This window comes from Loxodonta africana, chromosome 1 (assembly GCF_030014295.1).
Source record: "Loxodonta africana isolate mLoxAfr1 chromosome 1, mLoxAfr1.hap2, whole genome shotgun sequence".
NCBI lineage: Eukaryota > Metazoa > Chordata > Mammalia > Proboscidea > Elephantidae > Loxodonta > Loxodonta africana.
Window position 1 is genome coordinate 102,248,232 of NC_087342.1, and position 15,590 is coordinate 102,263,821.

A 15,590-nucleotide genomic window follows, 5' to 3' on the forward strand; every position below is an offset into this window, starting at 1 on the left:
ATCTGACTGTAATTCTCTTAATTCCTATCCTTGGTGGAGATGAGTCTTCAGAATTCTTTGAGGTGGATTTAGGTTTAACAGCCATAATAATTATGATAATCTTCTTCACATACACACCATCATAGTTATGCAAGTCAATGATATTCAAATGCAAGACATTTAAAATGCAAATAAGATGCTAGTCTGCGAGGGTGAGAGGATGGATTTTGTGCTTTAGGTAAACTTTATAAATGAACCTAGAGGCTACTATAGGTACAACAGGGTGCATGGTGGTACACAGATAATGGGGGTAACTATCTGCAAAACAGAAACCCTGGTGGTGTAGTGGTTCAGAGCTACGGCTGCTAACCAAAAGGTTGGCAGTTTGAATTCACCAGGCACTCTCTGGAAACCATATGGCGCAGTTCCATTCTGTCCTGTAGGGTCATTATGAGTTGGAATAGACTTGATGGCAATGGGTTTGTTTGTTTGCAAAGTGTATTCAGAATAGTATGCAAATGCAAGACATCATTTTTCTTGCTGGGGTAGGTTTGTGACCCGCTTCATCGAGCTGGAAGGCTTGACCTGTCTGCTGAATTTCCTCCGGAGCATGGACCACGCCACCTGTGAGAGTCGCATCCACACCTCGCTCATTGGCTGCATCAAGGCACTGATGAACAACTCCCAGGGCCGGGCTCATGTGCTGGCACAGCCTGAGGCCATCAGCACCATTGCACAGAGCCTGCGCACGGAGAACAGCAAGACCAAGGTGGCGGTTCTGGAGATCCTGGGTGCCGTGTGCCTGGTGCCTGGAGGCCACAAGAAGGTACTGCAGGCCATGCTGCACTATCAGGTGTATGCGGCCGAGCGGACGCGCTTCCAGGTAAGGGGCCTGATGGAGGGCGGGGTGCCAGCCAGGTGGGGCAGGCAGGGGTGTCATATTCTGGGGGTGACAGACAGAGGATTTTCTGTGGCAGAGACTTGGGGGAAAGGGGGAAGGTAATGTGGGCTGCATGGGAGCTCCTGGCAGGTAACAGGCAGAGTACTGGGACCCAGAGAGTTTACATAAAAAGACACGAGGGGCCTTAAGAGTTAGAGCCCTCTTTAAGAGTTAGGCTGGGAAAATGGACGTGTCCCCTTCACTAGGTCCTGGGCCTTCCCAAGAGGTTGGAATATTAACCTGCTTTATTTTGTGGCTTTTACACCTCTGAGCCCAGCACCTGCTCATTATAGGGCGTCAGTCAAGAATTGTTGACTAGCATGCAATTGCCGGGGTCCAGGTGACACCCTTTGCTGAGCCAGTGTCCACTGGGAACACTGGGACCAATTCTGGGAGCCCAGGCCATGCCGTTCTCTTTTCTTCTCCCTGACCTGCCCTAGAGAAGTACCAATGAGTCAGACAATAAATATGGAGTGTCTTTAATTTTTTTCTTTTTTAGCACAGTGCCTGGCACACAGCAAGTGCTCCATAGACGTGAGCTCTCATTCCAAATTCTATGGTTTCTCCTCTAGCATATGCTATTTGTTCATTCTGTCATCTGACAATATTGAGCACCTGCTCTGTGCAGAAAGTGGCCCCTGGCCTTTGCAGAAGACACAAAAGAGATAAAAGGCAGTGTCCATACTATCAAGGGGATGGGTAAGGAATACATAAGAGCTGTAAACAACTGAGGAAACCCTGGTGGCATAATGGTTAAGTGCTACAGATGCTAACCAAAAGGTTGGCAGTTCAAATCCACCAGGTGTTCCTTGGAAACTCGATGGGACAGTTCTACTCCGTCCTATAGGGTTGTTTTGAGTCGGAATTGACTCGACGGCAACAGGTTTGTTTATTTATTTATTTTTTTTGTAGACAACTGAAGCACAGTTATAAGCAGCACTTCGGCACTGCCCAGCAATATAAACCAAGCCCTCAAAAGATGAGTGATGAAGAAGTTAGTCGGTACTGAGACTGAAGTGTGGAAAGGCAAAGAACTCTTCCTGGCAATTTGAGTTTTAGGGGTGGTCTGAGAGAAGCTAGGTAGACATGATAGGTAGAGAGAATGGGTGGGGCATCTTAGGTAGTTGGAATGGCAGGAGCAAAGCCTTAGAGGCTGGACTTGTAGTATTCTGAGCTGTCCTCTCCTTGTCTGTCCTGCCTTTCCCTCCAGACGCTGCTGAACGAGCTAGACCGAAGTTTGGGCCGATACCGGGATGAAGTGAATCTGAAAACAGCTATCATGTCCTTTATCAACGCTGTCCTCAATGCTGGAGCTGGAGAGGTGAGGCACCTTCTCCTGGCCTTTGCTGTTCACTGACTTCCTGGGTCTGGGGCAGGTAGAGGCGTGCATGGTTCCTGGGGAAGCGGTAGTGGGAAGGGGTCAAGGCATTTGGCTGGTGTGGCTGCCACTATCATCACCATCGTTAGATTATCTTTATAACCTCATGCCGCCTTCACTCGGGACCAAGAGAGAAGAGCATGTCATGAACCCTATTGTTACGGAGGGCAACACAGCACCAACCAGACCTGGACTGTATATATCCCACAGCCTAACTTATCTGTGGCTCTCAAAAGTTGTGGCAAAAACTAATTCTGGCTTTGCTTCAATACAGAATTCTTTTGGGTTTTTGTCTAAACCTGGGAGCACTCATGGCGAGTTTCCTACATAGGCAACATCATGCATCATGTATGTCATGGGCAAAGAACATAGACAACCACTGAACTTGGCTGCTGATGTTGGCTCAGGTGGTGGGGGGTCATTTATAGGAGGAGGACAAGTGTTGGCCCTTCTTTCTAGAGCTCTGTTAGCCTGCTCTCGGACTGGCTTCTAGTCCTGCAGGAGGTATGGCTTCTGGCGTCCCTTCTTTTGGAGTCTGAATGACAGTGTTGGTGTCACTTAGTGCAGTAACTCATGGTGTCACCTCCCCACTCGACCTCCTCCTGTACCAGACCATGCAGAATCCTTAGTAATGTTTTTTGTACTAATGTTACTCATAAATTATAATTTCCGTGTATCACTCCTTCTTTTCTTTAACCACTACTTCATTCTCAAAAAGTTATTGATAGAGGTTCACAAATGCTAACCACCATAATATTGTAGCTAAAACACCAGTAAATCTGATAAAATCGGGGACTATAAAGCACTGGCAGCAATGAAAACAACTGTGCGTGCTTGTAGCGCATGTAGACAAAACCAGGTGATTTGAAGCATCGTTGTAATTGGGTAATAATGACAGCTCTGACCAGAGGGCATTAAAAAAAACAGTTGCCTTCAAGTCAATTCTGACTCATAGTGACCCTGTAGGAGAATAAAACTGCTCCACAGGGTTTCCAAGAACTGCCTGGTGGATTCAAACTGCCGACCTTTTCGTTAGCAGCTGAGCTCTTAACCACTGTGCCACCAGGGTGCCACCAGAGGGCATTAGAAGGTTCAGAAAGTAAATTAGCATAGAGCTTTAGCCTTGTAGGTATATTGATAGCTGTAAACTGGGCTTATGAAAAATGTTTTTGTTGTTATGACTACAGGGACTTTTTATAAAAAAAATAAATTTCTGCTGAAACACTGCACAAAAATTTTATAGAGTCTTTTTGGTATCACCCCCTCTGACAGTGTCACCCAGTGCAGTCTGCACCCCCTGCCCTCTCCTAGTGACACCACTGCTATATGGGGTCCTCAGACTATAGAAATAATGACATTAGAGGAAGGACTTGAAGAGCAGGGGAACTCCACAAATTCTAAGTCAATCATACTCCCCAGTTAAGGTCAACTGTTGAAGGACAAAAGGAACAATTTAAAGATCTTTACATTTCCCTTTTTTCTCCCAGCATGTATTTTTGCATTTAGTCCTTATGGACTGGTTAAGTGAGAAGGGTTGGAGGAATTATCTGCCCTTAAGATGCTAACATCACCTTTACCAGCACCAGCTATTCATGGCTGGCATCTGTTCCGCTTAGTTGCTAACTGTGACTCACCAGGTAATTTTTATGAATATCACCCTAAGTAGGTAGGTAATGTTCCCATTTACAGATGAGGAAACTAAAATTTTCCCAGGATTACAAAGCCATTAAGTAGCTGAGCAGGGATTTGAACCAAGATCTGTCTGATTTCAAAGCTTGTGCTCTATCACTATATACCACTGCTGTTTGATGCTGAAGGCTAAGAGAAAACTGATAAGGACTTGAAGGAAATGAGGCAGGAACCTTAAAGGAGTTGGGCAGTGGGCATGCTTTAGAGAAATAACAAGGTCAAAGGATGTCTCCTCCTGTCCTTTCTTGGAGCTCTGGGACTTGAAGCAGCTCCAGGTAAGTTTGCTGCAGGAGATGTGGTGGGACAATGGCTGGGGTGGGACAACTGAGAACTGGGGTCTTGAACCAGCCAGTAAGTCTGGTTTTCCCTTGGTGACCCCCAGGATAATCTGGAGTTCCGCCTGCATCTACGGTATGAGTTCCTGATGCTGGGGATACAGCCTGTGATTGACAAACTCCGGCAGCATGAGAATGCCATCCTGGACAAGTAAGGCTCAAGCCACCAGTCCCCACTGCAAACCTGTGAGCAGTGCCTCAGTTTGGGATGGTCAGGACATTTAAGGCTGCTATTCCTACTGGAACCCACCCATCATAACCCAGCATAGATTCAGAATCAGCTCTGTGCGTGTGTGGGAAGGTAGACAGCTCTCCTGCCACCTTGTCCCACCTCTTACCTATGTCCTTGACTGTCTTCTTTGCTGACCTGTTTGACTTATCTCTGATCTTATAGACAGATGAGCCTAATAGTACTCAACCACAGAAGTACTGCTCCCTAGGGGGCATTTAAAAATATGTGGAAATGGTCTTTGGTTTTCAAAATGGCTGGTGAGGGGCACTTCTGGTATGTGTCATTGGGGGCCAGGAATGCTAAATGTCCTTCATTGCACTCCTGCTCAACAAAGAAATGACCCACCCAAAATGCGAGCTATAAAGGTTCTTTTTTTTTTTTTCCACAAGTAAGATCTTTTATTTGTCACCATTAAAAATCTTGAATTTTAAACAGATTCTTGAACAGGTGGCTCATAGCCATAAGCTCGTTCAACTTTAGCACCTATTTCATCTCCGGTAGCTTTTCCAGAACTACTACCTTCACCATGAAGCTCCATGAGTTTTCCCAATTCAAACATGGGCTTCTTTAGCATTTTTACTTTTCTAACTAACACCTCATGGAGAGGATAGATTGGCAAGCCTTTTCTATGTCTTTCCCAATGCTATCTGGAATCAAGTTATTGACCACTTCTTTCAAGTCATTTGTCTGCACCTCTTGGCTCATGATTTCCATCATTTTCTTCTGGATTTGGTGGACTTGTTGGTGCTGAGCATAAAATGTCTTCCAAATCTGATTATTGCATTTTTTTAGTAAAACCAACACAGAACAGACGAAGCAAATAACCACCGGTGGTCTTGACATCGACATGAGCTTCAATCATGGTCTGCCAGTTTTTGACCATGGAGCACATTTTGTCACTGGTAAGATCCATGCCATGGAAGTTGGTGTGGCAGTTTTTGTGCTGGACATCCTCAGTAATTAGCTAGAATTTTCTAAATGTGACTTCATCGTTCTGCAGGTTAGCAAGGCTCAATTCAAAAACATGACCCTTGAGGCCATCAGATGCAATTTTTGTTCCTTGAGATCTTGTGGCTAGAGTTTTCACAATATTTCTTATATTGAACATGGCTGGTACTTTCACATCATACCAATCTTTCTTAGAAAATGGATCAGCCACTTCGTGGCTCCTTTTTTGCCACCTTTTGTAAGGCGCTTGTTCTTGCCAACTGCCATGGCGCTGCTCAAAGCCCCAAAAAGCTAAAGGTTCTTGTTGACTAAAGGGTACAATAAAATTCCTGTGTGTTACCAGTAAGCCCCCTCTGGTTCTGTTCCATTAAAACCTGTAGGACATAGTAGAACTGCTCCATAGGGTTTCCAAGGCTGTAATCTTTATGGAAGCAGACTGCCATATCTTTCTCCTGAAGAGTGGCTGGTGGGTTCAAACCCACCAGCTTTCAGTTAGAAGCTGAGCACTTAACCACTGTGCCACCAGGGCTCCTTTCCCATTAGTACAGGCAATTTTATTATACTGGGTCTTAAGGGACAGAGGATGGATCTGTTTGGGGTTGAGGTGGTGAGTGGAGGGGGCTGAAAATGAGAGAGATTAGCTTTACAAATGCTGGGAAAGAACACTGGGGAAGATAGGTGTAGGTTAGTGGTTCTCGACTGGGGATAATTTTAACCCCCTGGGGACATTCAACTGTAGACATTTTTGGTTGTCGCAACTGGGGGAGGGGGGTGAGGGGCTGCTATTGACATCTAGTGGGTACAGACTGGGGTGCCAATAAACATCCTACAAGAAACAGGAAAGCCCCCCGCAACCAAGAATTATTCAGCCCAAAATATCAATAGTGCTGAGGATGAGAAATTCCTATCTAAGTGAAGGGACCCCAGGTTGGCCTCTCTGAAGGAGAGGCATGGGGTCCTATAAAGGAAAAGAGTGTTGGCCTACAGGCAGATGGTTTCTTTCTGGGTTTGCCTTGGAGGGGACAGAGTGGGGGTAATGCTGTGTGTATTATCTAGCCCCACTGACTTTGGTCCTATGGCCTCTCACTCATTTCCACGGTCATTGCCCCTCTCCAAGAATAAGTGAATGCTCATCTATAAGTCCATTTCCAGCCTCTGTGGGATGCCCCTCTGGACAAGATCAGATTCCAGAACGGAGAGTCCCCTCACCTGAATAAAGCATTCAGATAGAGAGGGCTCAAAGGGGCTGGAGTCCTCCACTGGGGGTGTCCTAGCTATAATGTCTACTCTCTCTACCTCCCCTTTTCTCTGTAGGCATTTAGACTTCTTCGAGATGGTCCGGAATGAAGATGACCTGGAGCTAGCCAGAAGGTTTGACATGGTGAGGAGCCTGGAGGTGGGTGGGTTTCATCGTGAGCCCACAGTCACTTCTCCAGATCCTGTGCTGTGTTGGATCTAGTGTTGGTTCTCTGATGGGTGCCCCTCTGTGGCCAGGTCTTGTTTCTGGAGCCCTGGCAATATGCTGGCTCTGGTGGGCCTTATTTGGCAGACTTTACCTGGAGGGCTTCACCTGATGGGCTTTTGTGCCCTCATTGTGTGGCTCCAAGGAAAGGAGACTGCAACCCCCAAGAGAAGGAAAGCCAGTGCTTATAAGTAATTAGTCCCAAATGCCACTCCTAGGCTGACATTCTCTCTGCCGTCCAGTAATTTCCTGAGTCACCTCTCCCCATCACTAACCAGATCATACTTAGCAAACCAAACCATATTTTCATTTTGCCCATAAAGACCATGAAAACACACAACGTTGCTGCCTAAAAATTGTATTATAAAATCCTTATCCAAATAAATAAAAACCTACTTTTGGCTAACATTTCATAGTCGCAAAGCACTATCCATTGTAGCACAAAAGCCTTGGATTTGTAGATGAAGAAACTGAGGTCAGAGAGGTTAAGCACCTTACTGTTGTCACACAAGTAGACAACACAATATGAACCCATGAAGTGCCCTTTCCACCTATACCACTTGCTGCTTTGAGCCATCTATGCCCCTGCTTCCTTCCCTTAGTTTGGATCAGTAGTCCTCAAACAGGGACAATTCCCCTCCCCACCACCAGGGACATTTGTCAATGTCTGGAGCATTTTTGGTTGTCACAACATGGGAGGAGGCTACTGGCATCTAGTGAGTAGAGGCCAGAGTAGGTGCTGCTGAACATCCTACAATGCACAGGACAGCCCCACGACAAAGACTTACCCAGTCACAAATGCTGAGCTTAGGGAACCCTGGTCTATGTAATTAACACATTGCCCTCCTCCTTTTCTCAGTCTCTCTCTTTAAGCTGGGGCAGAGGCAGGGGAAGGAAAGCTCTCCTAGGAGATAGGCTCAGTGGATGGGAACAAGGTCTTCTCTCCCTTGTCTTTTCCTCCTCTCCCTTCCCTGCTCCCCATTAACTGCCTGCCCTGTGCTCCCCCAGGTCCATATCGACACCAAGAGTGCATCCCAGATGTTTGAGCTGATCCACAAGAAGCTGAAGTACACTGAGGCCTACCCTTGTCTGCTGTCTGTCCTGCACCACTGCCTGCAAATGCCCTGTGAGTCCACTGTACTTGCTGCTTCCTGACCAGACCCCCAAGCTCTGGCTTTCAGAGCAGGCTGAGAAAAGGCTGCAGGGCCCACTGGGTGGGTGAGCCCCCCTTGGGAAGCTAGACCACAGGACTCAGGCCCCTGCACTTCCCTCCCTTCTTGGGGTCAACAAAATAGAGCAGCCTGCACCGTCACCCAGGGGAGGAGCTGGGGACTTGGCCCTGAGGTACTCCAACAACCCAGGACAACAAGCAGTAGCTCAATCTTTGCATTTTCAGAATCAAACTATTCCAGCTGTCAGCTCATGACAAGGGAGTGATCAGTCCTCTTGGGGAGTTCCAGTAAGAAGTTTTGTGCTTGGGGGAATGATATAGATGTGGAGTGATCATGCCTTTTTAAGTGTTTTATCTACTCCTCCACCTAGCCCTTGCTGACTCCCCATCCTGTCTCCTTTATCCCTGCCTCAGACTACAAATACCAAATGTCAGTGACTATAGGACTAGGGTGGCTAAGTTCTTAAGAACCAGATATACACAGTGATTGAATAAATTACATGGAACTACTAATAAAACCAAAACCAAACTCACTGCCGTCAAGCCAATTCCAACTCATAGTGACCCTATAGGACAGGGTAGAACTGCCCCATAGAGTTTCCAAGCAGTGCCTGGCGGATTCAGACTGCCAACCTCTTGGTTATCAGCCATAGTACTTAACAACTATGCCACCAGGGTTTCCAGACTAATAAGCCACCCAAAAATACAATTTGAAATGAGCTGTAATTGCACCATTTGGTATTTAAGCTGTTCACAAAATACAATATTTTGAAAATTCCTATGGTCAATTATAATGCTCAGCTTAGAGTCTCACTAGTGATGATGATGGTGGTATTGGTAATCACGGTGATGGTGACAATATCCACAATTTATTGAGTGCCAACTCTGGGCCAAGCATGATGTAAGGTCCTTTATTTACCACATCATCTGTAAACCTCAACATGACCTAAGGGGTGAGTATTATTATTCCATTTTACAGTGAATGAACCTGAAGCGGAGAGCATTCTTTATATATGGAGGGGGTTTTCATTTCTTCGTGGTCAGGGCTTTTGATAAAACATGTTTACCCAGTTTTCCTCGGTGAGAGGCAAATGGAAAAATGTGTCACTTTGAAATGCCTGTGTTGGGTGGAGTGGTGGAAAGAAAGACAGGCACTGCAGTGTAGACCAGGAAGCTATCAGTTCTCCAAAACTCAGCCCAGAAGGTCTTCATGGCAGACACAGGAAGACCTCAGGAAACATGACTTCTGCTTCCAGGGGTTCCCATGCCTGGTGTTCCATGGGGGTAATGTGAAGGGGTCCCTCTATTTTGTTCCCAAATGGGGCTTTGTGGACTTGACCTTCTACCGAGAAGGCATCATGATTTGACTTTGATGTAAAAATCCCTATGATTGACCTCCCTTGCTGATCAGTAGAGACAAAGCTATTGGGATACAGAACCAAAAGAGGAGACTTGTGGCTGTCATGTGAAAGGAAAGTCTACATCCATCCAGACTGTCATTAGAGGGGGACAGACTAGGGCCCTGTGAGAGCAGGCACATCACATGGTGCCTTTGTCCTCATAGTTCAGGGTCACCTCCGCCAGAACTCTTCCTGGATTCCATGAATCATTTCTCTAACCCATTCTGACTCCCTCTCAGCACACTTGCAATTATTTCCCATTCATCTTTCTCTTTAGAGCAGTAGCATAGATAATTCTACCATTTTTAAATTTCCCTAGAGACTTCATTGTTCAGCATGTAATATTTTAGAGCAGACTTACTTTCCTAATGGTGGTGGGTTGGGTTTTTTTGTTTTTGCTTTTTTTTTTTTTTTTTTTGAGATAATGTAAAAAGCAATTTGCATTCCCAGGACATAGGATGCCCAGAGTCCAACCAGGAAGGAAAGGCAGCCAGGAAGGAGAGTAGAGAAATATGTTGGGAGGATTGACACATACATATAAGATCAGTTGTGGATAATCCAGAGATGACTGGACTTGTGAATATTCACCATCCGTAACTGCACTGTCTCCTCCATCAGACTGCAAGGTTACCAGGGGTGGTGAATGGAACACCTCACCAGCCTCGGCCCAGGCAGTGATTCTGGGACAGGGCTCCAGGGGGCTGCAGGGAGCCCCAGTAAAAAAGATGATGCCTGTCACCCCTCAGATAAGCGGAACGGTGGCTACTTCCAGCAGTGGCAGCTCCTAGACCGCATCCTCCAGCAGATTGTCCTCCAGGATGAGAGGGGCGTGGACCCTGACTTGGCTCCATTGGAGAACTTCAATGTCAAGAACATCGTCAACATGTGAGCAGTGACCAGCCTTCACCCTGTCCTCCTCCTCCTTCCCCAATTCTCCCCCACACTGGGTCTCACCAGTGAAGCCTCAGCTCTCAAATCAGACTGGTTGCTGAGTCGATTTGACTCATGGCAACTCCATGTGTGCCAGAGTAGGACAGTGCTCTGTAGGGTTTTCAGGGACTGGTTTTTCAGGAGCAACACCAGGCTTTTGTTCTTAGGTGTCTCTGGGTAGAATCAAACCTCCAACCTTTCAGTTACCAGCTGAGCACATTAACCATTTGCTCCACCCAGGGACTCCTCTCTCAGACCAATGGGTTTTGAGCGGCGCTGTCTAATAGAACTCTGAGATAATAGACACGCTCCTTATCTGTGGTAAGCACTAGCCACATGTGGTTGTGGAGCATTTGACATGTGACTAATTTTACTGAGGAACTGAATTTTTAATTTTAATTGATTTAAACCTAAATAGCCACATGACCTGTGGCTAATGAATACCCCGTTGGACAGCACTGCTTTATAGGGATGTGTAACTAACTCTCAATCACCCACTGCATGGACTGGATACAGGGGGGATTTAAATGTATTAACATAAAGCAGAGGTCAGAAAACTATGGCCAGTGGGCTAACTCAGATCCTCCAGCTGGTTTTTGCATGGCTCATGAGCTAAGACTAGCTTTTACGTTCTTCAGAAGTATTGTTACAAACAAATGAACAAACAAGAAAATGCCTCAGAGACTGTATGTGGTCTGCAAAACCTAAAATATTTACTCTCTGATCCCTTACAGAAAATTTGCCAACCCCTGAACTTTTGGACAAGGCATGTCAGAGCCTAAGGCCTTCTGGCTCATCATCTTTTTCTGACTCTGGGTTTAGAGAAAACAATTTAAAAGCACATCAGTTAATAATAAGACCTTACATTAACACACTGATTTTTAATTTTAAGCCTTCATTTAACTTTCGGTATGAGTCTGAGCCCACTGCCCTTAAGGAGGTAAACGGACCCTAAATGATTCATTATTCTGCATTCCAAAGCCAAGTAGAAAACAACTTCTGAACTGTTCATGCTGTTTTCCTCAGCACAATTGGGTGTTGATCTAGTTAAAGCCCTAACTGGTATGTTGAGCAAGTACAACCAGTAAAGTTATCAAAATGCGATTTCATTTTGTTTTCTATCATTCCTTACACTAGTTGGTGGGGAAAAATTTCCTCTGCCAAAGGATGAAAACTTCTCAGGCCCATTGACATTTTTGGTCCTTTCTGGGTAATAGAAGTCTTAAGGTCACTCAGCTGTCAGCATAGTCTCAAATCTGAGAAAGACTAATCCCAGATGTGAATCAACATTCTAGACTTGATTTAGCCTTAAATTTCTCTCTTCCCCTAGCTGGGACTGGGAGGCTACAGTGGGAAGGTGTGTGTGTGTGTGATGGCTGGCTTCTTTTCTCTGCTCTCAGTTTCTCCTCTAACCCCTGCTACCCCTCCTCCTCCCACTAGCTAACCAGTCTTTCCAGAGGCAGCGATGGGGGCAGGAAGGAGAAAGGGAAAAAAGTCTTACTTGATCTGGTGACTTATTAAGCAGTCTTTGCGTTCTGTTGGCACATGGGTGGAGACACGCGATTATGTTCCTGGGACCTGCACAGGTTCCTTTGTGTGAATCTCCTCTAACAAAACCCAGGTCACTGGTCATGGAAGCTGTTTTGGTTTTTCCCAGCTGGCTAGCTGGCTGCTTCCATCCCTTCTGTCAGCCCCTGGCTCGCTGACGATCCAGAGCACACAGACTTACACTGTTGGTGGTTCCAATTTTCTCCCACGTGAACCTCTTGGGCAGGACTTAAAATAGCTTTAGCCCAGTTCCCCCACAAGGCTTACATCTGGCCTGTGGGAAACTTTCATGCCATCTCTTGTTCTAACAACCTCTAGGAATGCCAGCAGACCCCAGCACAGCAGTGCTCTTCCGATCAGTCCTTCACCCTCTGGATTTGCCTGGCCCCAAGTCAAAACCAGTCCACCATGCCTCCCTCCATGGGTCGAAACTTTCTGGGTGGGCCTGGAGAAGCCCCTTCTTTAGGACTGTAGTCAAAGAAGTAGTCTCCCCCGCCTTCTGGGGAAGTTGACAGTGGCTGTCTTCAAAAAATACTCTTCACAAAATACTCCTCTGTCTCCATTCTTTGCCCCGTTTAGATCCTTGATCAGGTTGAGAAACCAAGGGTCATGGATCTAACTCTTCACATTTCAGGTTTAAAAAGGAAATTATCACTGAGATCTCACTTGGGGGTTCCCCCTCTCTTTTATACCTGGGTGTGGAGATGAAAGCTTAATTTTAACACCCTGTTATAAGAGTTTACGTGATGTTTCAGATATGTCCCTTCTTTACCCTCAACATCCTGTGTTATGGGATATGCGGCAATTTCTTTTGCTCTTACATATTGGTCTTTGCTGGGCCTGGAAATTAGGACCACGGTAGGGTCAATATTTTTCTCTCTCAGCTGCAAAAATCTATTTTTACAAAGGGATACAGGTCTTTATACGACTAAGGGAAGTCTGAGACTTAGTCCTAGTTCTAAAGTTAATTAGCTGTTGTTCCTGTGTCTGGTCTCTGAGCCTCAGCTGTATCTCAAAGGGGTTGGGACAGGGCATCTAAGGGTCCTTCCAGCTCTCATCGTCCAAGGAGAGACACTTAATGAAGACTGGGCAGGGGTGGAGACCTGAAGAGACATCTGGGGAATTAAAATCCCAGCCACTTGTGGCTGGACAGATTGGTGATCAGGGTACCAGTGTGGGGAACAGGGAGATGACATGTCTGCTCAGAAACTGAGCAGACAGTCAGCAGTCACATTGCCCCCTCCCCATCTGTCCCCAGGCTCATCAATGAGAACGAAGTGAAACAGTGGCGAGAACAGGCTGAGAAGTTCCGGAAAGGTGAGGGGTTCTGCCTGAGCCTCCTGCATGCTCTGCACCTTTGTTCAGCACAGCCCAGGGCCCCACATCCTCCCTTGGAGATGAATACACACACGTACTCATGCTCTCTCTTCCCATTTCCTCTCCTGTCCCACCCCCATCCCAGAACACACAGAGCTGGTGAGCCGGCTGGAGAGGAAGGAGAGGGAATGCGAGACAAAGACGTTGGAGAAAGAAGAGATGATGCGGACACTGAACAAGATGAAGGACAAGCTGGCCCGAGAGTCCCAGGAGCTACGCCAGGCTCGGGGACAAGTGGCAGAGCTGGTAGCCCAACTCAGTGAAATCTCAGTACGCGGGCACCCTTTTCCTTTTCACGTAGTTGAGCTGAGACCCTGGGCTTCCAGGCAGAGTGGGCAGAGCAGATGTGGGGAGGGGCCAAGGATCCTAGAGTGAGGTAGAAGAGAGAGAGAGAACTTCAGGCCAGGGTAGCGGAGACCCAGACCCCTGAGGCTGTAAGGGCTGACTGTGTCCCCCAGTAGTCTAGACGGCATCTTTGTGTTAATTAGAAAAAGTAATGCTCCTTCTCTGGGTGACGCTGTCCCAGGAAGCATACCTTGGAAAGCAGAGTGCAGGTGGGATTTTGGCTCCCTCTCACCCTGTCAGCTGGATGCCATTGTGCAGTCAGCAACCGACACAACTGTACGTATCAACCCTGCTGTTACATCATGATGACTGTGACTGATTATCCAGTATCTGTGTATGTGTTTGAATGTATGTGTGTCTGTCTGTGGTTGTATCTGTGTGTGTTGGATGTTTGGGATGCAGATAAAGCAAGGGGACTAAATGTGTGTGGGAGGTGACAGAGGATTTGGCGGGTAGTATACATGGAAATTAAGAGTAAGGAATAGCTCTGAGGGATCTGAATGGCATCATTACTGATGGCTTTGTCTTTTGATTTTTCTGTCTCCCCACAGACAGGCCCTGTATCCTCTCCGCCTCCCCCTGGGGGCCCACTCACCTTGTCTTCCTTGATGACAACCAATGACCTGCCTCCACCCCCACCCCCTCTACCCTTTGCCTGCTGCCCCCCACCGCCACCGCCACCCCTTCCACCTGGTGGGCCTCCCACTCCCCCAGGTGCCCCACCTTGCTTCAGCATGGGCATGCCCCTCCCACCGGACCCCTTCCCTAGCAATGATGCTCCACTCAGGAAGAAGCATGTTCCCCAGCCTTCCCACCCACTGAAGTCCTTCAACTGGGTCAAGCTGAATGAGGTGAGTAACCAGGATGGGGTCAGTGGGTCCATTCTCCTACAGCCAGTAGCCATCAGCCCCTGGATTGACTGACCATTGTTTACAGATCACCACGCTGGGTTCTTTCTTTGGTGGAGGGAAGGGTGGACACAGCAGCTGCAGAAGGTCGGGTTGCTGATGCCAGGCAGCTCCCTCTACTCTGGGGGGACATCTACACTGGGAGAAGATGCTTGGCACCTGATAATTATCACACTAGCAAAGCCACCTACAAATGGAATTTGCGATTTGTGTGTGCTGAGGGAGTGGAGCAGGGGATGGGCCAAGCAACTGACCCTGGAAATTCAAGGTCAGGGCCAAGTTGAGGAAGAGAATGGAAAATGTGGAAGAGCTTTGACCAAGGTCTAGAGATGGTAAAAATCAATGAGGCCATGTCAGAGGGTAACAAGGCGAGGGTGCTGAGGCCCTGGAGCCCTTGCAATGAAGAGTTTGGTGTCAAGATGCAACCCTGTCTCTCTCAGACATCCTCCCCAGGAGAAGGTGCACAGCACTGGCCACATTTCTTAGACCAGCAGTGAGAGATCTTTGTGAGTTTCATCCAATAATAATCACCATTCCCAGGTCCAAGTGTGGGAGCTGATTCCTCTCTTAGACTTTCACAGGCATGAAGTAAAAATGCCTTAGGTCTCATTAGACCACAGTAATTGAAGGCTGGATCCAACCTCAGCTAAACCCTATCATCTCTGGTTCTGTAAATTGGCAAGTCCTATTAAGAGAACCGAGGGAGCCCTGGTGGTACAGTGGTTAAAGCACTTGGCTGCTAATCAAAAGGTTGGCAGTTCGAACCCACCTGCTGCTCTGAGGGAGAAAGATGTGGCAGCCTGCTTCCTTAAAGATTTACAGCCTTCAAAACCCTGGGGGAAAGTTCTACTCTGTCCTATAGGGTTGCTAGGAGTTGGAATTGACTCAATAACAGTGGGTTTAGGTTTGGATATTAAGAGGACCAGGAGTTCCCTGGGTGGTGCAAAT

General features: G+C 47.0%; 1 protein-coding gene and 1 pseudogene across 1 annotated transcript in view; one reads left to right on the forward strand and one right to left on the reverse strand.

Moving 5' to 3' along the window:
* DAAM2 (dishevelled associated activator of morphogenesis 2) overlaps positions 1-15,590 on the forward strand; it is a 55,516-nt gene that overhangs the window by 10,261 nt on the left and 29,665 nt on the right. The window contains exons 5-13 of the mRNA XM_064285546.1: positions 529-862; positions 2,130-2,240; positions 4,369-4,472; positions 6,816-6,882; positions 7,972-8,089; positions 10,281-10,419; positions 13,271-13,329; positions 13,475-13,659; positions 14,286-14,585. Of these exons, the coding sequence (XP_064141616.1) occupies positions 529-862; positions 2,130-2,240; positions 4,369-4,472; positions 6,816-6,882; positions 7,972-8,089; positions 10,281-10,419; positions 13,271-13,329; positions 13,475-13,659; positions 14,286-14,585 (1,417 nt within the window). The remainder of the gene's footprint in view (positions 1-528; positions 863-2,129; positions 2,241-4,368; positions 4,473-6,815; positions 6,883-7,971; positions 8,090-10,280; positions 10,420-13,270; positions 13,330-13,474; positions 13,660-14,285; positions 14,586-15,590) is intronic.
* On the reverse strand, positions 4,832-5,768 carry LOC100669147 (small ribosomal subunit protein eS1-like; annotated as a pseudogene).